Below are 27,772 nucleotides of genomic sequence, written 5' to 3' on the forward strand. Positions count from 1 at the left end.
CTTACTCCTTGGAAGGAAAGTTATGACCAACCTAGACAGCATATTCAAAAGCAGAGACATTACTTTGCCAACAAAGGTCCGTCTAGTCAAGGCTATGGTTTTTCCAGTAGTCATGTATGGATGTGAGAGTTGCACTGTGAGGAAAGCTGAGCACTGAAGAATTGATGCTTTTGAACTGTGGTATTGGAGAAGACTCTTGAGAGTCCCCTGGACTGCAAGGAGATCCAACCAGTCCATTCTGAAGGAGATCAGCCCTGGGTATTCGTTGGAAGGACTGATGCTGAAGCTGAAATTCCAATACTTTGGCCACCTAATGTGAAGAGTTGACTCATTGGAAAAGACTCTGATGCTGGGAGGGCTTGGGGGCAGGAGGAGAAGGGGACGACAGAGGATGAGATGGCTGGATGGCATCACGGACTCGATGGACATGAGTCTCAGTGAACTCCGGGAGTTGGTGATGGACAGGGAGGCCTGGCGTGCTGCGATTCATGGGGCTGCAAAGAATCGGACGTGACTGGGCGACTGAAGTGAACTGACTGATGCGTATGTATATGTAATAGAGTATCACCTGGCCATAAAAAGAATGAAGTAACGCCATCTGCAGCGACACGGATGGGCCTAGACATTGTCGTACTGAGTGAGGTCAGAGACAAACATCATATGATAACCCGCATGTGTAGGACCTAAAAAAAATGATGCAGATGAACTTATCTAAGAAACAGGAAGACTCACAGACAGAACAACAAAGCTGTGGCTACCAAAGGGGCAGAGGAGAGAAGAGAAGCTGGGATCTGGGATGGACAGACACATACACACTATATACAAAACAAACGAGGACCTGCTGTATACACCGGAGAAGGCAGTGGCGCCCACTCCAGGACTCTCGCCTGGAGAACCCCATGGACGGAGGAGCCTGGAGGCTGCAGGCCATGGGGTCGCTAAGAGTCGGACACGACTGAGTGACTTCACTTTGACTTTTCACTTTCATGCATTGGAGAAGGAAATGGCAACCCACTCCAGTGTTCTTGCCTGGAGAATCCCAGGGACGGGGGAGCCTGGTGGGCTGCCGTCTATGGGGTCGCACAGAGTTGGACAGGACTGAAGCGACTTAGCAGCAGCAGCAGCTGTATACACAAGGAACTAGGTTTCGTATCTTGTAATAACCTATGTTGATAAAGAATATCAAGAAGAAAGTATATAGGGAGTTACGTAGTGGCTCAGCGGTTAAGCATCCGCCTGCCAATGTGGGGTAATGGGTTCAACTCCTGGTCTGTGAAGACCCCACGCGGCTCAGAGCTACTAAGCCCGAGGGCCACCACTGCCGAGCCTGCGCTCCAGAGCCCGCCAGCGGGGATGAGAGAAGCCACTGCGATGAGGGGCCCCCGCACACACGCACGCACACACGCACGCACATGCAGAGCTGCATCACTTTGCGGACACCTGGAGCTAGCACAACGAGGGTGAATTAACTGCACTTTAACATTTTTAAAAGTTTAAAAAAAACAGACTGTGCCTGATTATGGGTTACTGTGCATCTTAATATCCCATTAAATTTGGTCAATGTCGAGGAATGGTAAGCCACTCAGAATCACACATTAGGCCCCTGAAATCCAGTTACCGTGCCTGGACATGGCCACTCACGGGAAGACACAGAGCAAAGAGAGGAACCCAGGCCTCCAGATGCCTAGCCCCGTACAAAGGCCAAGTCCACACTGACACTCTTATTCAAGCAATGGCAGATTCAGGAGTGCTCAGAGCGAAGAAAGAGCTCCCAGGGCTCGGCAACGGCGCCCTCCAAGACCAGGGCTGACAGAGTGGACGCGCAGTGCCACGGCCAGGACTGGAGCCAACACACTGAAACCACTTCTCCACCAGCTACAGAACAGCCCCTGCTGCGTGCACCCAACCACCCCAGCCCCTCCCCAAGACCAGCAGCCATGGGGTTGGTGCCTGCACAAGAGCAGGCCTCTAGCAGCCCACTCCAGCCCGAGCGCCCGAGTCTGTTCTGATGGCGTGCCCCGGCTACACCAGCTGTTATTCTAAGAATCATACTTTCCAAAAACCACAAGTCATGATCTGAGTCATTCACCAGACAACGAGTTTGTGTAAGAACTCCCTGTTTTCTGAATGCCCGAACTTAATCAAAGGCAAGCTTAAAAAAAAAAACCTGGCCTACAATAAACTCCTTTCCTGTGCCATTTCTGGCTCCCTCATTGCATTACAGGCAAGCTTTGGGTCAGAACGCTCTGTATGCATCTCCACAAACCTGTACCATCAGTCATTCACTCAAGAAACATCCTGGGCCAGGCACAGGGCAGGCGTTGCGATTCAGACACGGATGCCGTTCCCTTCCCCTGGGGGGCCTGCCGGGGTGCTTGGGTCTCCAGGGAGGGGAGGAGCCCCAGAGCCGCGACGCTCAGCGGCAGCCCGAGAGTGCAGGAGCCGCCAGGTCAGCGGGGAAGGACAAGGCATCCCAGGCTGACGAGGCAGCACACACAGGGCACGGAGCGGTGCAGACACGGTGCCTCCGCACATCTGCGGGAGGTGTCAGAGATGACGGGGGACGGAAGAAAAGGAGACCGGAAAGCTAGCCTGGGGCCCGATCGGGAAGGGCCTGCTGAGCCACTGCTCGTGTTCACGTCAGCTGGAAAATGGTCTTACCTCAAGATTACACAGTTCTCGACAGGTGGACCCTAGGAGGCAGATATGAGGCTTGTCTTTTAACGAGCTGTGGTTTCTAGGTTTCCTGCACAGCACAAATACTAACACGTGGCTGAAGGATACCCGTCTGTAAGGAGGCAAGACACAGTAGCCCTCCTCCTGCCTGTTGTCAGCTCAATTATCAGCAAGGAGGCCTGGGATGATCTTCAGATCAGAGGAGCCGACACGTATGTGTCAGGAAAGAATACAAATTTGCACATGAGTGTCCAGTTTCAGTCGAGCTCACCTCTGAGAAGATGCTTTTGCCGCCTGGTGACTGAGAAGAGCACTTTTCTGTTACCAAGTCTTCACTCCTGAACTCGGGCTCCTCCGCCGGCACTGAGCCACAGTTCCGCTGTGCCGCTTCCAGATCTCTTTCATTGAATTTCTAAGGAAACAAACGAATCATATGAGTTTTCATCGAGAAAAAAAATACTAAGACATGGTCCCAAGCTCTTTAACGGAAGATTTACTTTTTTCACAATACCCAGATATCCTCTAAATAGTTTCCATCAGCCACCAGTATCAGGCAATTACAAATGCATTCATGCACTGTTACAACCGCGAGAGCAGCACTCAGCCGGGTGTCGACAAGGACGGTGAGGCAGGCCTCGCCGCGCACTGGACTGGCCGAAAAGCTCAGCCACGTCTGCCCACAGGAACTTACGGAAACCCAAATGAATTGTTAATACTAGTCATGTGACCCAAGACAGGCCCCTCTCTTCTTGGACCTTCTCTCTCTTCCAAACTCACCTCCATGGTGGCTGGGGTCCAAACGGCGCAAAGAAAGCTCCAAAGTGCTGACAGACAGCAGTGAAGACCACCCTCTTTTTTTGCCAGACTCACCTTTTTCTGAGCATCCTTAGAAAAGAGTTTTTAAGCACAATCACAACAACAAAGAAAAGCTACGCTGAAGTAAGAACGTGTAAACACAGGAGGGACACGTGGTACCTGAGGCAACGAGGCCTTCTGAGCGGCGCTTTCTCTGAGGCTCCTGATCACTTGCTCTTGACTCTGCAATTTTTTATTGCTTTCACTCAACAGACTCTTGTAACAACTCTCCACTGCTTTCTCTCTCTCATTCACTTCATTGCGTAATTTCTCAACTTCATTTCTAAGGTCCTACCAGAAGCAAAAGAAAAAACGGAAGTTGCTTGACAAGTCTCAAGGTAACAACCTTTCACCTGTTTTTACCTTATTGCTTAAGAAAGCAAGCCAAACAGATATAACTGACAAACATGAGCTTCCTCCTTATTTAAGGTCTTAGGAAAACCAACTTTAAAAATAATCTGAAATTTTGGGGAAAGCTTCAGGTGCACACATTTATCACAAAATTATTTGCAATACTGAAACAACCGGAAGGAAACTAAACGTCTAACAACACAGAATTATAAAAAGCATACGGCAGTATGGAAACATAAACATGACATATGTGAAAGAGACAGCCAGTGGGAATCTGCTATACGTGCAGGGAACCCAGAGCTGGTGCTCTGTGACCACCTAGTCGGGTGGGACGGGGAGGCAGATGGGAGGGCGGTTCGAGAGGGAGAGGATATACGCCTAGCTATGGCTGATTCATGCTGATGTGTGACAGAAACCATCACAATACTGTAAAGTAACTATCCTCCAATTAAAAGTATTTTTTAGAAAAAGCATATAGTATAAAACATCACAGTTAAGAGAAAAACAAAGCAGGAGACTGTGTGACACGATGCTGACGGTCTTCTAACTGCTCACATAAAATAGTTTTAAGGCTCAGAGGAAACACATCAAAATAATACAGTATCCCTAAGTAGAAGGATTACGGGTGACTTTGTATTGATATTGATCTTCCTGAGCTTCTTAAAAGCTCTAAGTCTGTATTACTTTCACAATCATAAAAATAAACTGTCTTAAATGACATTTACAATACATGGAAAATGCTCAAGTTATAATGTTAAGGAAAAACACAGAAATCAAACAGTACACAGTGTGAATTTTAACTATCTCAAAATGTGCACTATTTGTAATACGGAACCACTATTCCTAATAGCAAGAGGCTGGAAATAGCAAATGTCCGTAGCAGAGGGATCCACGCGTGTGCCTCCTCGCGGCGGAGCGCTCAGAAGCCATAAAGGAACAGGAATGAGGACTGCATCAATATCCCGCCCTCAAGGAATCCTTCAAATATACTGCTCAGGAGGGGGTGCGGGGTGGAGGGCGGTGTGGACCCCAAGAGGAAAAACAGGATGCACAGCACCCTGCCACTTAATCAATCACCAGGAATGGCTGCCGACAAGGCAAAGGAGAGAGCAAGACAGAGGAAAGAGCAGATTCATTTTACAGATGTGACGGTGAAAGCATTTGAATGTTTAGATAAGTATTTTAAAATTAAATGAGAGTCTCCTAAAACTAAAAGCACAAGACACGGGAAAAGAATTTAACTGTGCATCAAGCTGACTGGCTAACCAAACAGAGAGGAACGATTTCAATAACGAAAAAGTCGAGTCATCTCTACACCCCTAGTGGGATCTTTCTCCGACGACAAAGGAGCTGCTGCCGAAGCCCTCAGCTGCTTTCAGTAATCGTGCTGCAGGAAATAACACTTGTATTGTTATTCTCAAACTGTGTGTGTATAAATACATGCATACTTATTAAGTAACTAATTACTACGATCATAAGAACCAAGCCTCAGAAAACACAAATATAAAAAAGTTAAAACCTGTAATTCTAAATTTGAATTGGAAACATGAATAGGAACTTACATTCAATTATTTCTTTCCTTTCACTAAAAAAACCTAGAATCAATACCCTCCCTAGCATGCAGGCTACAGTCGCTAAATACCATCGCTCACAGAAAACAAAAACAAAAAAACTTCCATTATCCTTTAAAACAGTGGTTCTCAAAGTGTAGGCCCTAGAACAGCGTTATCAGCACCACCAATCACTGGGCCCCCACCCACACCTGTTACATCAGAAACTCTAGAAAGAGGGCGCACCCATCAATCTGTCTCCATAAGCCCTCCGTGCACGCGTGTTCAGTTGCCAAGTCGCATCTGACTCTTTGCGACCCCATGGGCTGTAGCCCACTGGCTCCTCAGTCCATGGGGATTCTGCAGGCAAGAATACTGGAGTGGGTTGCCATTTCCTTCTCCAGGGGATCTTCCCAACCCACGGATTGAACCCACATCTCCTGTGTCTCCTGCATTGGCAGGCAGACTCTTTACCACTGAGTCACCTGGGAAGCCCTTAATAAGCCCTCCAGGTGACTCCAAATCACAGTAGAGAGTGCTTTATACGAAGGGATGAGTCCAGACCTTGGGCAGGAATACATAATATGAGCTCAGACATCTCATCATGTCAGAAGGAAAGACTCTATCAAAGACTCCATGTTCACGTCCAAAGAACTCAAGAATCAACTTGAATAAGATTTTTCATTGTCAGAAGATAGGACAATTAGGATATCAAAGATAATGACAATGAATTAATATATGTCAAAAATGTTTTTTTTTTAAATCCATGAGTTCATAATGACTGAAAAAAAACAAAAACCCTTTGGTCACTATGGTAGACAGAATAATGGCCCCCCAAAGATGTTCACACCATAATCCCCAGAATCTCTGACTAGGCTGATTACATGGCAAAAAGTTGCCAATGGAAGTGAGGTTGCTAATCAGCTGACCTTGAAACAGACAGATTACTCAGGTGCCCCCAACATAATCACAAAGATCCTTAAAAGTGAGAGAGGGGAGCACAGAAAAGACCCCATCAGCCAGCTCTGGAACTGAAGATGGTGGGAGTCACAGCTCGAGAAATGCAGACAGCCTCTAGAAGCTGGAGAAGACAAGGAAATGGATTTTCTCCTAAAGCCCTCAGGAAGAATACAGCCCTGCCATGGTAAGACCCACTTCAAACTTCTGACTTCCAGAACCACAGGCTAAGTTTGTGCTGCTAAGCAGCCAAGTTGTGGTGATTTGTTACAGCAGCAGAAAGAAACTAATACAGTCACCTTTGGAAGATTTCAGGGGACTCTTATTTTGTCTTTTCTGTAAGAACTACACCCCAGAGTAACTGTATAGATACGAAAAACAAGTTTTCCTTAATAGAAGTATATAGCTATTATATAAAAGGATTGATGAAATTAAATTATCATCATTTTGCAATTATCAATGGCTAGTAGCATATTAAAAAGCAGAGACATTACTTTGCCAACAAAGGTCCGTCTAGTCAAGGCTATGGTTTTTCCTGTGGTCATGTATGGATGTGAGAGTTGGACTGCGAGGAAAGCTGAGCGCTGAAGAATTGATGCTTTTGAACTGTGGTGTTGGAGAAGACTCTTGAGAGTCCCCTGGACTGCAAGGAGATCCAACCAGTCCATCCTAAAGGAGATCAGTCCTAGGCGTTCACTGGTAGGACTGATGCTAAAGCTGAAACTCCAGTACTTTGGCCACCTCATGCAAAGAGTTGACTCATTGGAAAAGACCCTGATGCTGGGAGGGATTGGGGGCAGAAGGAGAAGGGGACGACAGAGGATGAGATGGCTGGATGGTATCACCAACTCAATGGACATGAGTCTGAGTGAACTCTGGGAGTTGGTGACGGACAGGGAGGCCTGGCGTGCTGCAATTCATGGGGTCGCAAAGAGTCGACACGACTGAGCGACTGAACTGACTGAGTAAATCATAAAAACAGGGACTATCAAACACTACATACCTGCTGTTAGACCACCTATGATGTAATCTTGCCAAAAAGTTAAACCTGAATTTGATCATGCACCTTATCTAACTAGCAATTTACTCGAAATAAAGTCAGCAGAGAAACAAGTTGAATGACATTACAAAAATACAATCAACAAAATCTAAAATGTGGAAATAAAGGACAAATGACCCAACTTAGTCAACAAATAAATTACAAAGAAAAAAAAAAGGAGAGAGAACTTGTAGAATAAGTAATAATTAGGAAAGTTAGGGAAGGCCAGTATGAATTCACAAATTCATATTGATTCTACAAATTCTGAGTTCATTTGAACTTTCCTTCCTTCATTCACAGACACACTTGCTCACACACAGAGTTGGCCATAGTTTACTTGGGTGTATATATGTGTATATGTGTGTATATATTTTGTACGGGTAAGTGCTAAGTCACGTCAGTCATGTCCAACTCTCTGTGACCCCATGGACTTTTGTATGAACAGAAGTAAATACAGGTAAGTATATGCCTGTATACATTCTGCATGCGTATATAAAAAAATGTAAACACACATTTCAAACTGCCTACTGCCAAGGCCTGGTAGTGATGATGACGCCCGTCATTCAGACCGTGGTTCCTAAATGCCATTCTCCAATAAAAGAGACCAGGGATCCATAAAGAAATGGTTGATTCCAGAACCGGATGAGGGAAAATACAAGAGTCCAGGACATCTTGTGACCCTAGCCAAGTGTGGAAGTGCTCAGAAATGTTAAAGACACAGGAATCAATCTGGAGGAGTTCCCCAAAGCCAAATCTGAGTCAATCTGAACAAGAAAAGAAATCATGGTAATAATGGCTTAACAACCTATAGAATGAAACAAAAATCCATGAGTTCATACGGGTATAAACGGCTGAAGAATAAAAAGCTGCAGCCCTTCCTTAGGGCTTAGGACAGCTTCCTTAGGACAGCCCTTCCTTACAGGAGAATCACAACTCTAAGTGCAGCAGGAACGACGGGCGCCGCCACTAAGAAGCTCCAGGGCAGGAACCGCCGTGGGCACGAACCATCAGTGAGAGTCTTAGAGGTATGATGAAAAACAAGACCCTTACGTAGTCTCAAAGTATTTCCCCCAAAACACTATCACAGATGGGGAAGAGTAACTTGATCGTGGAGAATCCAGGAGACCCCCGCCTTAACCAAGGGATCAGCACCAACTTCACCAGAACAAGCTGACATGATGCACCCAGCTTGCCTGTGCTGTTCTTACCAAAAATGCATAACCCCGATCTACTCATGACAGAAATATGAGACAAGCCCAAATGGAAGGTCAGTAACAAAACAATCATCTTGCAAAGGGGTCACAGGCACAAAGGACAGTTGCCGAGCGACCGTCCTCGGTCAGACGAGGCGCGGAAGCCGCGACGGTCAAGGGCAACGTGGGCCTGGGCCAGAAGGGGGCGCTAGTGGGAGACCTGGCAACAGTCAGATGCAGGCCGCCTGTATCGGGACTGCACCGGTGCCTATTCCTGCTTCTGAGGAGCGTCCCACAGGCATGCAGGACATGAACACCGGGGAAGCAGGACAAACAGGAGCTCTGCAATTAATACTGTTTCACATCTGTCCTCTGCATCTAAAATCATTCCAAAATAAAACCTTTTAAAAGGAGACTTATCAATCAATGTTTGAACAAACTGTTTAAAACAATTTTTAAATTAGGGAAATCTGAACATTAATTGGCTATTTGATAATATTAAGAATTAACCTTTTTGAAATGAACATATTTTGGGTTTTGTTTTAAAAAAAAAAACATACTGAAAATCTGATGAAATAATCTGCCTGGGAATTGCTTAAAATACTTGAGTATTGAAAGAGAGGGAGATGGGAGGAAGGCATAGATAAAGGACGGTTGGCTAAGAGTCTCTGAGTGCTGAGGTGGGTGACAAGCGCCAGAGGGCCAGTGCACTATTCTCTCTCCTCTTCTGTGTATTTGAGTTTTTCTTTAATAAGTACCTTTTTTAAAGCAATGATTAAAAATCCAAAAGACATACCAAAATGAATGATTATAGATGATTTTTTAAATTATTTTTTCTCAATTTTTAAAATATTTTATACTAAGTATAGACTACACTCATAATGGGGGATAAACATTTTTAAAGTAACATTTTTAAAAACAGAAACCACTTTAAAAATTAAATGTTGATTTTTTTTTCTTAGGCAAACAGATGATAAGGTTGTCCTGAACCTTTAATACAAAACAAGCAGGCCAAGAACCTATCATGAATTATCAATGTAAAGAGAAATTCAACTCTAGAGAAAGAAGATTTCTAATGCACAAATACTACTAAAGCAACAGTAACAGAATTCTAAAGTTAAAGAATAAAAACATTCTCCCACCTTAGAGTTGTGCCAACAAATTAAACCATTTTCCCACTGCAGACATTTCTGGAGTCACAATTTTTAGACAATTTTAATTTTGGTTTGGCTTTTTTTCCCCATTGTACTTTATTCCACTACACCACAACCTACAAAGAGCACACGATGAAACATGAAAAAAAAAAAAATTCTTAAAAATTTAAACGTTTAAGAGTATAATGTCCTATGAATATTTTTTAAAAAAATACAAAAAAGAGTGAGGTCCACAGCATGTGGCACCTGAGCTTACAACCTCTCAGCCTCTGAATCCAGGGGAAAAGCAAGATGAGGTCACTGGGGGTGGAAGGGAGGCTCAAGAGGGAGAGGATATATATACTTATAGCTGATCCACGCTGTACAGCAGAAACCAACACAGCATCGTAAAGCAGGCATCCTCCAACTAAAAATCTAAAAAACAAGAATCGCCCACAGAGCGCATACCCAAGCACACATGCGCACGCACACACATGCATGCACACACACACGCGCGTGCACACACACACACACACTTACACACTCACATGTGTGCACGCGCGCGTGCGCACACACACACACACACACACACACGCTCACAGGCATCAGAAAGGCCACCAGGACAGAGTCCATCCGTCTTACTGCTGCTACCAGGCCACAGGCAGTTGATGATGTTTCGTGATCACCTGCCTTCCTGAGTGCTCAGCGAGCCGTCCCAATCAGGGTGAGAACGTGCACCAGGGTGGCGGGGGGCCCTGGCTGGTGGGCAGGAGCATGAAGGGGCCCCGGAACTGCCCACATCTGGGCCCAGCCACACCTGGTTCCACTGGTAAGAAAAGCTACTGTGCGTCGAGTCCCAGGATCCCACGTGACCTGCACAGCCCACAGCGGCCCCCACGCTCTGTCCCACCTGCATCCCCGTTACCTCTCTGGCCTCCCCTCCTCCTGCTCCCCCCTTACTCTTCTGTCCAGGCAACCCCGGCTTTCTTGCCATCTCTCTTACATACCACCTAAATTCCCAGCCCAAGACTCAACTGCTTGCACCTCTGTCTGGAAAATCCCCCCAGGCTGCTTCCCCACTTCCATCGCGTCTGAGCTCAAATGTCACTTCTAATCCAGTGTTCCCAGCCCATCCTGCCCAAAAGAACCCCCAGGAGTCCCACCACAGCCTCACTCCCCAAATCCCTTCCTTTCTCTAGTCTTCCTCATAGCATCTGCTGCTGCTGCTGCTAAGTCACTTCAGTCGTGTCTGACTCTGTGCGACCCCATAGACGGCAGCCCACCAGGCTCCACCATCCCTGGGATTCTCCAGGCAAGAACACTGGAGTGGGTTGCCATTTCCTTCTCCAATGCATGAAAGTGAAAAGTGAAAGTGAAGGCACTCAGTCGTGTCGGACCCTCAGCGACCCCATGGACTGCAGCCACCAGGCTCCTCCGTCCATGGGGTTTTCTAGGCAGTACTGCAGTGGGGTGCCACTGCCTTCTCCGTAGCATCTGCTAACACGGCGTTTAATTATGTGTATGTTTTGGTTACAGTCTCCACAGCAGAATGTAAGCTCCATGAGGGCAGGAGTTTCTGCACATTCTGTTTCCTGTTGTTTGTCTCCAGCCCCTAGAACGGCAGCGGGCACAGTCGGCACTCGTGGCCGATTTCAGATAGCCGTGAGTTCTCTGACCTCTGTCTTGCCGCTCGCACAGTTCACTGAACCCAGGGCAGATAAGGCAGGACTGGGAAAGCTGGAGGAGGACTCGAGGAGCCACAGGGACTGCAGGCATGTTTATTCTCTCCAGGCGGCAGCAGCCAGGAGTCTTCAAAGACTACGGACATACTAAGACAGGACAAAGGCGGCCCGTGGCCAAGTGGGCACAGGCGCAGTGCTACCAAGGCCGGCAACGCCGCTGTTCACACAGCACAAGGGGCCGGGAGGGAGTGGGGCAGGGGAGGCTGGCTGGTGCCGTGCCGTCAGCTGATTTCTCCACACCTTCCCCCCGAAAGACGCGCAGTCTCTGTCGCCTCCTATTAAGTCTGGGCCGTGGGGTGACTACCACGGCCAAAGGAGTATGGCAAAAGTGACACTAAGCCAGTTTCCGGGTCCAGGCTTTAAGAAACTGGCAGCTTCCAACTCATGCCTCTCGGAATTATGAATCACCATCGAAAACGCGTGACTGCCTTAACGCTGCCGTGGCCACACACAAGGGCTCCAGGTGGCAATTCCAGCCGCGTCAGCTTTCCGGCCGCCCTCCAAAACGGCAGCAGAGGTGTGACCGAAGCGCTAGGGACCCTCCAGGCCGGCCCATCCACCAGCTGGATGCCACGAGGGACCTGGGCCGTGGAGAGCAGAGAGCAGAAATCACCCAGCTAAGCCCCGCCCAAACCCTTAACCCACAAAACCATGAAATATAATCAAATGATAATCTCTTAAGACACCAAGTTTAGGGATAATTTGTTACGGAGCAACAGATAACCAAAACAGCACTCAATAAGTATCTGTTGGATGACTAAATAAATGAATGAAGCAGATGGGATTCTTCCCATTTTATTTAATGAGCAGACCGGTCCAGATAATTAAAGCAATTCACTCAAGGCCACAGTCACCGAGGGACAGCAGCTATCTGACTCCAAGCCTCTCAGCTCACTTCCACACAAGGACGAGGGTTTGGATTTCTTCGGTATCAGCACTAAAGCAATGATTCCAACACACTCAAATGGTCATCTGACATTTGCTTTTAAAGAACCCCCCCCGAAAATTACTGAGAAAGGGACCATAAATCCTGCTGTTAAGCCACTGAGGTAGGTGCATCTTTAAATTCACAACAAACTTGCCTGCCATCCTAGAAAGAGCCTGTCTGGTTTTCCATTCTAAAATATGTATGTGTTACGGCCAGGTAGAAAGGACACGCTGCTCACGCACATAGCAGTCACAGGCCCACTTACACCGTTTCCCAGATTCGGCTCCCTGCTCATAAAACACTTCTCAGACCCATATTTGGATGTCTGGTCACACTTCTGTGTGTGTGTTCGGCCATCATTTACTGCATTCTCTAATTCTTTTTTAAATTCAGCTCCCTAGGTTAACAACTTCTCACCTGTTTTAAGTGATAAAAGCTACCAATTAATGCTGTTGCCTTTCCCCTCAATGGAGCTGACCACACGAAAATGGCCCACCTGTTCCAGGCTCCCACAAAGGACGCAGAGTTCTGTCACGCCCCCAGATCGGGGGTTCCGAGTCACAGAAACGTGTGCATCGGAATGTTTTGGGGGTACAGCAGCCTCAGCATGTATCAGGAGCTCAAGGAGAGTCAGAACATCAATGAGCACAAACTATTTCTCTCATAAGCGCTGGTAACAGAACTGCTATTTACCAAGGCCAAGGCATTTATTAAAACATCTCTAACCCATAAGACTGCCTACAGGGTAGTATTATTAGTCCTGTGTTTACAAAGACGAAACTAGGGCTTGTGGAGGTTGAGAGATTTTCGCAGAGCTTATAACAAGGAAGTTCAGGGGCTGAAATTCAAACCCAAGTCGGTTTGACTCCAAACTCTGTGCTCTTCTAACTCAACCGCGCTACTGCTGAAGCCAAAGAAAGCGGAAAACTGCCCTGTGACACGGGCCCGCCCTGGGCAGCAATCCACCCCCTGGGGCTGGCATTATAGCTTCTCAAGGACTCAGGGTGGATGGAATAACCAGCCTCAGACACGGCCGCCCCCTGCCCCCTGGTAATGAACGAGGCAGGACCAAGGATCTTGGATCTCATATGAAGAGCAGTCGGAGAAGGCTCGAAGTCAAACGACCACTGCGGGAAGGGGAAAACGTGTGCCGAGGTGGCCTTGAGGAGGAGCGGCTGCCATGGCAACAGAGAGACAGCCCACGGTCTCGCGGGCTCGGCCCCAGCGGAGTTATAATCAATGTTTAGGGGAGGCATGGAGACGGCATGTCTCGCCTGAGCAAAACAATCAGAACTGAAAATTGATAAACTTGGGTGGCTTCCCCAAACCTCCTTCAATATTCCTGGGCTGTGAAGACAGGCAGACCTAGCCTTGAATCCTGGCTCTACTGCTAACTAGCTGTGAGGCCAGAGATAGAGAACATGAATCTTTGTGAGTGTTGTCTTTCCAGTAAATGGAGATATTCATATAGATTCCTAGCATCCTTAATGGAGAGGTGGGTGCCCAGCACAGAAGCGGATGCCCAGGAAGTGATACTGTGTCACCTCCCCGCACCAGCCCCTCCAGGCTGACCTCTCCTCCCAGGCTTCCTCGTGTGGGCCCAGCTGAATCCCATCCAAGGTGCAGCTCTGCCCGATCGCCCCCGCACACACCTCCCCACCCCACAGGAAACCTGGGCCTGAAGCCCAGCACATCCTCCACACGGAGCCCTTGAGAGATGAGGACTGCAGACTCGGTACCAATACCATTGCCTGGGTCTTCTTACTTAAGTAGTGGCAGAAGTGGAAAAAGAAGAAGTGAGGACATCGGGCCACCCAGCCAGGACCAGGGCCAGCTAAGCCAGCAACAGGAAAGCCACAGGATCTGAAACCTGGGTTTTTAACTTAGGGTATAGTAACACACCCGTGAGCAAAGCACAGCCCCATGAAGAACCTGGTCTCTGATTAACCGGAAGAATCCCTCCTCCTTCCTGGAGGAGGCCTTAAAAAGGGGCAGGATGAAGCTGAAGCACTCAGGGCAGAAAGAGAAGAACGACCCCCCGACTCCTCCCGCAGCTCAGCCCCTCGTCCCCCAGCCCAGCATACTGCTTCAGCTGTGGCCCCCGTCTGCTCAACTGCAGCCGCTAAGTGCCCTCCAGACTCTGGTTCACCCACCAGAACACACGCCCTCCTCTGATCCTTGCATCTCTGCCCTGAACCTTCAGCAGCTCCGAGTGAACTGCGGGACGAAGCTGCCCTAACAAGCAGTCGCTCCCGGCTAACTTCGGGGTGGGGGGGGGCAGCGGGGGCTCCCTCCTTGCTTTATCTCACCCAACTGCTCCATCAGCCCCCCAGGCCCCCGCCTGTCTCCATCCATCCCCTCCAGGAAAGAAAATAATAAAAACCTCTCCAGTTCTGCCTGGAGACAGCACGCTTATCTGACAAGGGCCAATCCCAGGGCCAAGCCTTCCACAAAGCCCTTCTTGATTCCTCTGACCCTCTGCAATCGTCCTCCCAAAATACTTTTTCCTACGAACCTCCACAGCACTTTGGAGAGTACTGGGCACCTCACATCCATCGCACCTCCTCCAATCCTCGCAGCAACTGGGCTGCGAAGCAGAGGCTCTGACAATACCCACTCCACCAACCAGGAAACTGCAGTTCAGAGAGCTCCAGCAATTTAACCAAAGGAGAAAAGTGGTGGAATCCAGATTCAAAACCAGGTTTAACTGTGTCCTTTTCACTAAACAAGTGGTTTTTCAAACTGAGCTCGCAAACAAAGCCCTCGGATGAGCAGTGCGGAAGCCTGGCCGGCTGTCTGCATCATGTAACCGCGTGTTCCCAGGCCTTCCTCCAGAAATTGAGTCAGTTGGCTGGAGGAAAGCACGCAAGTTCATAATGGGTTTTAATGCAGGAATCTGCAGATACATCTGTTTACCTGCTTCTAAACAAAAAGACGCGGGGAAAAAATCTGAAGACCCCCTACCCTACACCAGACCACCACCCTTCACGATGAGTGGCCCCAGCAAGCCTTCATGACGCCATCAACAGAGCGGCCTCAATTTCCACCCACATGGGCCACACTCTTTGACTTGAAGATTCCTAGCACCGAGCTGAGCGCTGCCTTTGCATATCAGAGGCTCTCTTACAGCAGATGTGTTTTTTTTTTTAAGTGGATTATATGAAAAATAAAATATCCCTATAATCTTAGAATCACATTAGAAATGAAAAGCCAGGCCCTCACACTTCCTTCGCCAGGCAGCTAGTTTGTTTTATCACCAGCCAGGTGGAGAATGAGAAGGTTCTCATCCATCAAATTTCCATCTTATCAGGAGGCTTCACTATGAGAAAGCTTGTCAGTGGTTACCTTTAAACATACAGAGGAAAACTTCGCTAAAATCTTAATGAGGTATAGAAACTCAGTGATGTAAGAACTTTCAGAAAGAGCAGGAGATACTGGTGCTCCAGTAACACTCTGCAGAGCCTCGTGGCTCCTGGGGACTGAGGCAGGAGGCGGACGTGGTGGGGAGAGAGGGGCCGCCCGGCTTCTTACCGCGACTCTCCCTGAGCAGCTCTGCCTCTGTGTTTTCTCTCCAGAAGAGTTATTTGGACAAAGAATGAGTGAAGTGAAGTTGCTCAGTCGTGTCCGACTCTTTGCGACCCCATGGACTGTAACCCAACAGGCTCCTCTGTCCATGGGATTCTCCAGGCAAGAATACTGGAATGGGTTGCCATTTCCTTCTCCAGGGGATCTTCCCGACCCAGGGATCGAACCCAGGTCTACCGCATTGCAGGCAGACGCTTTGCTGTCTGAGCCTCCAGGGAAGACGAACAAAGAATTCATGTGCTCAAAAAATAAACGGAGACCACTGAAATGAGACAGTCCACGCCACAGAGACCAGTAACCACGTGAGCAGTGTGATTCTGAGCAGGGAGCTCCGTGTGGGTGTCACCAGGAAGCCAGGGGCGGACAAACGGACAAAGGCGGGGAAGTTCAAACTGAGCAGGGGTCGGGGCGCACCCCTCGAGGTACCGGGCACCAGGCGAGGCACCCCAGCGATGCAATGGGGCATGCCCACCCTCCCCGCAGCCTGTGCCCCGTGCCGGGCTCATTCACGACACCCCAGCCTCGACCCAGGCCTTCCCTCTACCGGAAACCCATCCCCACCCCCGGCCTCAAACAGGGGCTTATCCTTCGGGTCTCAGCTCACACCCACGTCCTCTGTGAAGCCCCCACTTCCCCTCCCCTCTTAGCACGATTTTGTTCTCCGTGCTCCCAAAGCACTCGGGCCAGCCCTCCATGAGCATTCATCATGCTCGACTGAAGCTCTTGTCGGCGTTTCCACTGTATTTCTCTACTAGATTCCTTCAGAGACTGCGTCTGACTTGATTCAGTCCTGTCTCCTCAGTGCCCAGGACAGGGCCTGGCACAAAAATTATACAGGAAAAGCCAGAGATAAAAGAAAGTCTGTTTACGCCCCAGAAAGACAATAGCGATTTCCGATGAGAAGTGATGGAAACGGCCTTCAAAGCCAGCAGCCCCACGTGAGCCACTCACACCCCAGAGTCTGTCACTGAAAAGGGTTCTGATGCCCCTCCTAGAGCGATCAGCGGGTTGGAAAGGAACGCACAAGCGCTTTCTCCAGAGGAGAGGTGACTGTTGATCAAAGAAGGAATGTATGGTTTTGTTGCCTTGACTGGTGAAAGGGCAGACCACACTTACTAGCCAGCAGGGTCTGGCAGAGTCTCGGGGCCACGCTTTGTCACCCCAAGCCCTGCGCCAGCACCTGCCACACAATTAAAAGGCAACGAAAGACGAAGGAAGAGAAGGAACCTGAGGTGCTGATCAGCGCCCTATGTGTGCTGGGAACCACAGGAGGTGTTTTCTCCTGCCTTAAACTTTATTATCCATTATTTAATTCCAAATTAGACGTCATCAACCCCATTTTAGGGGAGTAAATGTAAGTTGAGAAGAACTAAGTAACTGGCTTAGAAGCTTAGAGTTAAGCACCTACTGATGCTGAGATTCCAACCTGAGTTTGCCACCATTTCCCCGTGTCCCAAAGATATCCACTAAATTGCTGCATTTCTAGCACCCAAGACCATCAACAACAAAACAGCTACTACTTACTCATCACTGGTGATGTGCCAGGTGTTACGCTAAGTGCTCTATCTTTTCTCATGGGACCCTCACAACTAATGCCTGGTTTTCTAACAAGAGGTGGACATCACGGAGAAGGCGATGGCGCCCCACTCCAGCACTCTTGCCTGGAAAATCCCATGGACGGAGGAGCCTGGTGGGCTGCAGTCCATGGGGTCGCTAAGAGTCAGACATGACTGAGCGACTTCCCTTTCACTTTTCACTTTCATGCATTGGAGAAGGAAATGGCAACCCACTCCAGTGTTCCTGCCTGGAGAATCCCAGGGACGGGGGAGCCTGGTGGGCTGCTGTCTATGGGGTCGCACAGAGTCGGACACGACTGAAGCGACTTAGCAGCAGCAGCGGCAAAGTAGCTGGCTCCCAGACCCACCGCTGGCAAGCGACAGAGCCAGGGTTCAAATCCGGCCTGACTCCCACGTCTCTGCATTCTGCCTCTCTTAGGAGGAGCTGGGATTTGCAAAGACTAAATTTCTCTCACAGGTCATTTAAACTGCACATCTGACAAGGACACTGATTCAAACTCTTCACACCTGACCTTAAAAACAAAGGCTAGGGGTTGGGGGAAGAGGAGCTTTGACCCTTGGTAAAAATCACTCCAGGAAATAGTGGAGGAGAGACAAGGCTGGCATGCTGCAGTTGCAGAGTTGGGCAGGACTTAGCGACTGAACAACAACAAATCACACTACCTCAGGTCTGTGGTCTTAGCCCTAACCAAGCAGTCTACAGACACCGTCTCCAAGCGCCAGCTTTGAATGACAGCTCACCAAGAGATGTCCTAAATGCTGCTGCAACCCCACCCGGGGTCACCCAGCCTCAAACACGCGAGGAGCCAAGAGAGGCTGAGGCTGAACCGCCCCAGAATCAAACCCACCCCTGTCAAAGCACACGGGATCAGCCAGTTGGGTGACGGATACAACTTTAACAAGACTTGGGGGCTGTAGCCGGTAAAACCCATCTCCGCAGAGCTGAGGGCCCAGGTTCTGAAGCACACACTTGTCAGAGTAGCAGGAGACAGGTCTCATAACAGGCGAGAGCGTTAGCAGACAGTCTGGGGAACAGGCTAAATCAACGTCTAAGGACCGGGGCCCTCAGAGGGGAAGGAAGAGCCTGTGACTTGCTCCTCTCCGCCCCCTGCTCACCCGGAGCAGCACAGAGCGCCTGAACCAGAGGCAGCAAACGCAAAACCGAGACGTGCCTGTGCTGTCCTCCACCACACACACGCACACACGCACACACACACACACGCACACGCACTCCACCACACACACGCACACGCACACACGCACACGCGGCAGCACCTCGAGTCTCTGGAGCCAAACAAGGTTGTCAAAGCCAGAGATGTGAGAGCAAGGTTGTAAGAAACCAAGCAGCTCCTGTTAGAGCACAAAGTCCCAGTGAAGCCACTCAGTCGTGTCTGACTCTCGTGACCCCACGGACTGCAGCCCACCATGCTCCTCTGTCCATGGGGGGATCCTCCAGGCAAGAACACTGGAGTGGGTAGCCATGCCCTTCTCCAGAGGATCTTCCCGACCCAGGGATCAGACCCTGGTCTCCCACACAGCAGTCAGATTCTTTACCATCTGAGCCACCAGGGAAGCCCCAGACCACAGAAGCTAGGACATTTTAAACATCACAGTCAGAACATCGACTTAGGAATACTGGGGGCGGGGGTCTGATTGTTTTTTGCAAAGGCCTCCTGAATTTCTTTAAAGAGTTCTGGGTCCCTCTGCTGGTGAGGAGGTATAATACAATAAAGGGGATCTATCTGTGAGACCCTCACTTTTTGACCTTGTTCTTTTTTTTTCGTGAATAGCACTCCCGAGGTAGAGGCTGAAGCTTGGATTCACGCGAGCCTACCCACAGTGCCTGCACACTGCAAATGCTCAGCAACGGTCCCCTCAACAAACAAACGAGCAAGCTGCAGATGACGACACAGGCCGGGGAGCCTGGCGTGGGTCACTGCAATCACAGGCGATTAAAACAAAGCTACAGACAGTGAACTGACTCTCCCGGCCAAACGTCTCGGTGTTCACGCACCATCAGACACCGTGAATTCAGACGCCTCAGATCCAAGCCGCATCTTCGACAGGCACTGTCTCCTTCCAAAATGCTTAGCAGGGGGAACAATGAGGCGGCAGTACATGGTTTTGGCACGAGCACAGGATGGTTCGATCACATCCAAGAGAGGCTGGCTCGACCCGTGCTGCTCGACAGGGGCCACTGCAAGGCTTCGAGTGAGGGATCGTCTCAAGACAGAGCTGCAGGATTATTTCCCGCTGACTTTGTGATTCTTGTCCAAGAAACGAGAATACTGGGAAACAGCGAGACAGTCCCAGGGACTGAAAGCCTAAATACTTACAGGCTTACCCGACTTGGATGACATTGATCTGGCCCTGGGCAAAATTGCTTTTATTGAATGGGGTATTGTCGAGGGCTCTGTATACTGCTCAGAGAACTCTTTATAGAAACCCACCAGAGGCAATACTTCCCTTAGGCCTCAGTGCCAGCAAAGGCTGTCCCTTTATCTTAATGTCTTCATCTTTACAGACACTGGAGACCTTGTAACTACATTTCCCTTTTTACTGTCGCTGCCAGGAACGACCAGCCGGGTGTTAAGTCCCGTCTGTAGCACTGCGACCACGATCACAGCAGGCATCTCTCCTGCCTCACCTGCTTCCATTTCACTCGTCATCCTCATTTTTCTGTGACCCTAACGCATTTAATTTTGACTGTCCATAAATCTCTGAAAATGTTTCTGAAACACAGAAACAATGACAAGTTTGAAAGCTTCAAATAACCCAGACACAAGTTAGGTGGTCTTGAAAACAGATTACTGTGGTCCACTGAAAAGCTGAAATTATCAGTCTTCCTTTTTGCCAAAAGCACAGTATTCTTAACATAAATACTGACGGTCTGGCATAGCCTCAGCATAGTATCTTAGCAAAGTCCTGAAACTAAAAAGTCCACAGTCCTGGATCCACATCACATTATTTATCCTCTTCTACGTGACCAAGATCAAGCCATTTAAATTCTTTTTTTAAAAAGCCATTTAAATTCTGAGGCTCCGGTTAATCTGTAAAATGGGAATAACCTGTTGTATGCCCAATCGCAGGGCTGTGAGCGCCAAGGGAAAGACAGGCGGTCCTTTTATTAACTGCAAAGCACACCAAAGAAACCCACACCTAAGAGATCATATTTGCTTTATTTCTACCACTCCGACACCAATTTTCACTACCAAAAAGGATGCTGAAGACAGAGCTGAATGTGAACCGAGAAAAAGACCAATGTTTGGAGCACGTTTTCGTGCTTTTTCATCGGCGTGCGACTGCGCGGCTGAGCACGCAGCTGCTTTACTGCTGCGCTAGCTTCTGCCGCACGACAAAGTGAATCAGCTGTGAAAGCCAAGTGGCGGTCACTCAGTCGTGTCTGACTCTTTGCGACCCCGTGAACTGTGGTCCATGGGATTCTCCAGCCCAGAATACTGGAGTGGGTAGTGGTCCCTTCTCCCAGGGAGCTTCCCAGCCCAGGGATCGAACCAGGTCTCCCGCACTGCAGGGGGGCTCTTTACCAGCTGAGCCCCAGGGAGGCCCCTCTGTACACATATATCCCCTCCCTCTGGAGCCCCGCTCCCACCCCCGCCCCACCCCTCTGGGTTATCACAGAGCACTGAGCTGAGCTCCCTGTGCTATAACAGCAGGTCCCCCTGGCTGTCTACTTTGGAACGTCTCTTCTTACCAGTGTTTTTCAGCTCCACCTGTGGGAGGCAGGCGAGTTCAAGTACCTGCTGAATATTCAAGAGTCCAGGTGGGGAAAGCTTTGAATATGCACCGGACAGCCCAGAAGCCACACCCGTTGCAGAGGAACAGGCTCCTTCTGCCCTGGCTTCTCGGAGCCAGTCTCTCAGGCCATGCGCCTGTTCTCATCTTCCTGTCTCGGGGCTCTCTGCAGACAATCCATTCTCCAGACGCCCACCAGACAAGGCCCTCTAAACTGCACACCTGATCCTAACAACCCTCTCCTTAAGTCCCCCTCAATGGGGGCCACACTCCGTACAGGTCACGTCCACTCCCCCAAACCGTGACATGGCCCTCTACAATTCAACCTCTCTCCAGGTTAAAGCACCATCCACTACCGCTCCAAACTCTTCCTCCACCAAACACCACTCTCTCACACCGGTGTACCGTCGTCTCCTGTACAAAGCCCTTCTCTTCCTTGCCTACATCATAACCTTCAACTCAAACTTCAGAGCTAGTTCAAAGGTCCCTTTCCCTGGGAACCTTCTCTGACCCTGCTCCGTGCTCCCATGCTTCTCTGCTCCTGTCTCCTTTCGGGAGCTGTCCCCAGGCCAAGCAGAGAGCCTGCACAAAGCGCTCAGTGTGGCTGGACGCACGAATGGACTCCTCCTTTGCCAAGCCAGACACAGAGGCCACGAAAAGGCCTGGGCTTATTTGCGTCACTCCAAAAGCAACGGCAATAGCAGCTGCTGAGTGGGAGGCTCTAGTTAATGAAGAGCTTAGTCAACAGAACCAGCTGAGAAGACACACGAGGCTGGTGGCCACGCTCTACCTCTGCGCGCATCTTTGCACCAGAAGGTAAAGTCAGCCCAGCACATTTTCCCAGACCCTGAACAAGCCAGTGCCCCTAGGATCGGGTACAGAACACACTGATGAGACGGACACAGCAAATTCCCGGGATGAAGCCAGAAGTTAAGTGGAGATGCGGTTGTGACGCGATACATGCAACAGAAAAAAAAACACGGCCAGACTGTCCTGTAAGAGACAAGCACGACTTAATGTAGCAAAGCAGCCGTGATGAGACGCAAGGATGCTCCGTCACAGCCATGCGCATCGAAGGTGAACACAGAAGCACTGGAGCCCAGGGCCCGGAAGGACAGCCGCACTCTCTCTGGGGAAGCGCTGATCCCTTCCCAGCTCAGGGTTCTGGGGGAGCCGCCTGTGAACACGGGCTCACACCTGCACGCGCTTCTGACGAAGAACGAGCCTGTGGCCCGGGCTGAGCCTCTCGGCAGCTCAGCCCTCGGGCCTCCTGACCAGGGCTGAGTGCACGAGTCCTCCTTCCTCTCTTGCAATAAACTGAGCAGTGGCCGTCCCAGCAGGCCTGGCAGTGGTGGGTCCACCACCCGCAGCTGGAGTCGAGTGGACTCCAGAAACAGAAGGCAGCTCTCAAGACACAGGCTCGGTCCTGGCAGAGTTCCTGCCAGCCCTGTCCTTCTAGGTGTTCAGTTATCCAAAGTAACATATTCCTTTTTCTGCCTAAGTTCCCTAAGGAACGGAGTTTCTAGCCCTGCAAAAAAAGAAAACCTCCCACCCAGAGTAGACTTTGATCCAGTTCCTCCCTCTCCCCGTCATATGCCCCTTCCACTTCCTGCCAAGCATTCCCTGCCTCCTTGTGAAGATGTATGCATACTACTTAGAAATCTTCTTATCAACTGCAGTCCAAAATTCCTTTAGGAAGCATTAGGGTTTTCATGAATAAGTGAATTATGGAACCAACAATGTCTAACAATACAAGGATAGGTGAATAAATTACAGCGTACCACCGTGATATAAAGTTATACAGCCATTTCAAATGTTTACCAAGAGTAAGTTATAAGGTAAAGAAACAATTATGTATTTTATAGGGGTGTGTGTGTGTGTGCACACGTACACATGCATGCCTATGTAGCCCCCAAATCCAATTTCTACTGAATAAACATTTTTATAATGATAGTGAGGAACAGAGGGGATAAACTAAACTAAGGGGGAAAGAATTATCCGACAGTGAAGGATCTAAGAACTGATTATGGAAACTGACCTCTACAGAAGGACCCTTTCTGGCCAGTTTTTTCTTCACTCATCTATAAAGCCACACAACTCAAATCTCACACTGCTCACTCGAGTGTCATCTCCTCCGAGAGCACGGGTCCCCAACCCCTTCAATCTGATGTCAGATGACCTGAGGCGGACCTGATGTTATAATAATAAAAATAAAGTCCACAATAAATGTAGTGAGCTTGAATCATCCCCAAACTATCCTCCCTACCCCCAGTCCATGGAAGAACTGTCTTCCAGGAAAATTGGTCCCTGGGGCCAAAAAGTTTGGGGACCGCTGTCCTAGGAAGTTTTCCTGACTGCTCTCTCCCACAAGGATCTTCTGTGCTGAACACATAAGCTCCATGAATTAGCGCTGGGTCTCCACTGCTTTGCATTTTGCCATGTATAACATTTTCATCTCCCTTAAGAAAAAATTAAAACATTCAGAGGTCGTGCCACATATTTCCATCAGCATCTAGCCCAGATACATTTGCTGCTCAGTAACACTGCATAAATACGAGAAAAAGGTTTTTTACTAACATGCAATAAACTGGTAGACTCCAGTACTGCTGGTGAAGCATAGATTAATCCGGCCCTTTGAACAAATAACTTGGCAGCGTGATTAACTAGTGTCAGATATTTGTATCATCTGGCCCAGTGATCTCACTCCTCAGATCCTCGGCATTTCAAGAAAACAATGCCTTACAGCCCAAAGACGGGCACTGCGGTACTACTGAGACAGGCAAACTGCCCGAGAGAGCAGGAAATCATCAAGTAAGTCATGTGGAATCTACTCCATGAAGCGCATGCACCCTTCAGCAGGATGGCTCTGGAGCCTAAACACCACGGGGAGACGGCCATGAGAGAGAGAGGCACGGGGAGACGCTCACGGCGAAGCAGGTGACCAAACAACATGCAGCCTGATCCAGCCGGGCCCCCATGCAGCAGGGCTGAAGGGTGACACTCCAGGAGGCTTGTGGAATTTCAGGCGAGATTTTTTATTTTCCTAAGTTTCCATTCCCTGGTGGCTCAGACGGTAAAGCATCTGCCTGCAATGTGGGAGACCAGGGTTCAATCCCTGGGTCAGGAAGATCCGCTGGAGAAGGAAATGGCAATCCACTCCAGCACTCTTGCCTGGAAAATCCCATGGACGGAGGAGCCTGATAGGCTGCAGTCCATGGGGTGGCAAAGAGTCGGACACAACTGAGCGACTTCACTTTCAGGTTTCCATTACTGCTCTCTTGCCCTCCTGGGATTTCTGTTAAAATAGACAAGGCTGGAATTTCACTCCCCTTGTTGGCGTCAGCATTAGGACTTCCAACTATGGATCCTGACGTCCCATCCCGGCTAAGGGCAGCCACCAGAGGACCCTGGAACCTGTGGGCTCTCCCTGGAGCCCTCCCATGACTCGACCTTCCCAGGCCCCCGTGCTGGGAACTCACTGAACCTGAGTGTCAGTGATCACTCAGCCCCAGAGCCCATCCTACCCGACTGCACCAAGGCTTTGTAACCGGATGTGACTCTCGGGATGCTGAATGGGAAATACAACGTGTGCGTGCTCAATCGTGTGCGACTCTGAGACCCCATGGACTGTCCCCTGCTAGGCATCTCTGTCCGTGGAATTTTCCCGGCAAGAATACTGGAGTGGGTTGCCATGTCCTGCTCCAAGGATGCTGAATGCTGAATTTTAGATGTAATAGAAATCACAATAGAAAACACACGTGTTTGCCTCAACAGGCTGTCAGTTACGATGGCCAAAGACAAGGTCCAGCCCAAATTTCCAACTACAGTAAATGGATAAGTAACCATAAACTCACATACTAGAGCAGTACACAGCAGTGAAAATAAACAAAACACGGCTATATAACACCAGGTGAGTACATCTCTCAAAAAAAATAAATACAATAGAAACTGTAAGAGATAATTTTTGTCTACCAAATTCAGAGAGAATTTTTTAAAATACTAACACTCAATGCTAAATAGAGCAGTCTTTTAAAAAGATCACTCTCCTCTAGGGAGCATGGTATAATCTTTCTGGAGAACAATTTGAATGTATCTATAAAACAGCGTTAAAAACATGCATAGTCTTTGACCGAGTAATTATACCTCTATCAGTACATAATCAGTTGATAAGTATTTATGTACAATGATGTTTCTTACAGGACTTGTTACAAAATGAAAACTATACATCCTACAGTAAGGACTAGTTAAGTAAGTTGTAGTGCATTCAAGCGATGAACTACTGTGTTCACATATTTAAAAAAAAAAAAGTTTCTCAAGAAAACTCTTAACGGCCACACACCAAAATAAAAGAATAAAAAGCAAAACAGAATACAAAAATGCATTTTCAGGGACTTTCCTGGTGATCCCGCGGTTAGGACTCTGTGCTTCCAATGTAGGGGGCACGCGCTCAATCCCTGGCCAGAGAACTAACTTTTTTTGCTGCATGGCCAAAAAACTTTAACAATGCATTTTCAGCTCGATACTAATAATGTGCACGTGTGTGTCCGTGTCTGTGAGAGAGAGATAAAAGGACTAGAACGTCAAACAGTTGAGACCGGTCATTTCTAGGTGATGAGAAGACAAGTGAAATATTTTCTATTTGGGGCGTTTTTCTAAGTTTTCAGCAATGAATATCTATCTCCCTAAAACCAAAACCAGCCACATAGCCCCCAGGCTTGTGGGCCTATTCCAGAGGGCAGCGGCAGCACTCACGTGGATGGTGTGGTCTCCCTTGCTCCTCTCTTGGCGGGCTGCTTCCAGCGCCTTCTCCAGCCTCTCCCGTTCCTGCTGCAGGTTGCTCAGCTCCTGGGTGACCTTCTTAATGCTCCTTCGTAGTCTGTGGTTCTCTGTGCTCTTGCTGAGGTTTTCTGAGTGCAGCTCAGCCAAAAGGGCTGCCTTTTCTAACAGAGCAGCCTCGTAATCTTCAGAGCCCTAGAAGAAGAAGAGGGGAGGGGAGCTGGGTTGATTATCACAGCTCAGTGAACAAACCAAGAAACAGGTGCTCCTCGGTCACCCTCGGGGCTGGGGTGGGGGGCGGGGGGTGTGGAAACAAACCTAAACAACATTCAGGACCCAAAGAAAAATTATATGAATGTTTTTAGATAACACAGGGCATCCTTTATGATACGATGCTGATATTAAGGGGGGGAAGACTACAGTTATTGTGTAAAAGAACTTTTTTTTTTAAGATGATAAAGAAAAGCACAAAAAAATCCCACATTAAGTGGGATGTGAACACATGATTTTTTTCTTTACTTCTCTGTATTTTCAAATATAGGGTTACTGAGCATGTTATTTCTATAATAGCTTTAAAAATTGTTATTTTTAAAAGACAGACAATAAAGAATTTTATTTAAAAGGCAGAGATGGAGTCAAGCACGAGCAATGTTCATCTCTGTTAGGATGGCTCCAATCCAGAGTCATCCAGAGAAAAGGGAATGGGAGGCTTTAACTTCAGCAGAGTCAGATGGCTATACGCATCAAGAACAGGTTTATCTCATTAATACATTTCAGCAGAGAAAATACATATGTGACTATCAAGCATACTAAAAAATGTCGTAACTCACCAATAATCAAAAAGAGCAAATTAAAAACGACCTTTCACATAACAAGGGAGATTGTTTTAATGAGACTACCCAGTGCTGGCGAGCTCACTGTGAAACGATACGATCAACATTCACCTCTCCAGACTGGCCAAGCATCCAGAAGTCAAGGATACACTGACAGGACTCCCTGAGGACAGGTCCCAGACATCAGGCGTGAACACACTGTGCAAAGAGGTTCACAACCAGCCCCACAATTCCATTCCTAGGATTCAATCTCAGGAGAAGAATTCAAAATATACCGGGGGGAAAGCTTTATATACAGTCATTCATCACAGAATCACACAGAATAAAAAATAAGAAACAACCTAAGCGTGCAAAATATAAAAATGAATAAAATATGACAAAGCCACATGATAAAACCTTAAAACCATTATTTACAAAGAGCTGATAATATGTGAGGCAACAGTTAGAACTGGACATGGAACTGGCAGATACACTGGTTCCAAACTGGGAAAGGAATACATCAAGACTGGATATTGTCACCCTGCTTATTTAACTTATATGCGGAGTACATCATGAGAAACGCTGGGTTGGATGAAGCACAAGCTGGAATCAAGATTGGCGGGAGAAATATCAATAACCTCAGATATGCAGATGACACCACCCTTACAGCAGAAAGCAAAGAGGAACTAATAAGTGTCCTGATGAAAGTGAAAAAGGAGAGTGAAAAGGCTGCCTTAAAACTCAACATTCAAAAAACGAAGATCATGGCATCAATCACATCAATCCATGGCAAACAGATGGAGAAACAGTGGAAACAGTAACAGACTTTATTTTCTTGGGCTCCA

At 48.4% G+C, this 27,772-nt stretch overlaps 1 protein-coding gene across 8 annotated transcripts in view; it reads right to left on the bottom strand.

Moving 5' to 3' along the window:
* Nucleotides 1-27,772, bottom strand: part of CDK5RAP2 (CDK5 regulatory subunit associated protein 2) — a 183,241-nt gene that overhangs the window by 93,545 nt on the left and 61,924 nt on the right. For all 8 annotated transcript variants that reach the window (XR_003512411.1, XM_027550654.1, XM_027550655.1 and 5 more), the window contains 3 exons: nt 26,092-26,310; nt 3,652-3,822; nt 2,948-3,088 (listed from right to left, as the gene is read on the bottom strand). Coding sequence is in view for 7 of the 8 variants with exons in the window: in XM_027550654.1 (XP_027406455.1) it covers nt 2,948-3,088; nt 3,652-3,822; nt 26,092-26,310 (531 nt within the window). In the remaining variant the exon portion in view is untranslated. The remainder of the gene's footprint in view (nt 1-2,947; nt 3,089-3,651; nt 3,823-26,091; nt 26,311-27,772) is intronic.

Source organism: Bos indicus x Bos taurus, chromosome 8 (genome assembly GCF_003369695.1).
Source record: "Bos indicus x Bos taurus breed Angus x Brahman F1 hybrid chromosome 8, Bos_hybrid_MaternalHap_v2.0, whole genome shotgun sequence".
NCBI lineage: Eukaryota > Metazoa > Chordata > Mammalia > Artiodactyla > Bovidae > Bos > Bos indicus x Bos taurus.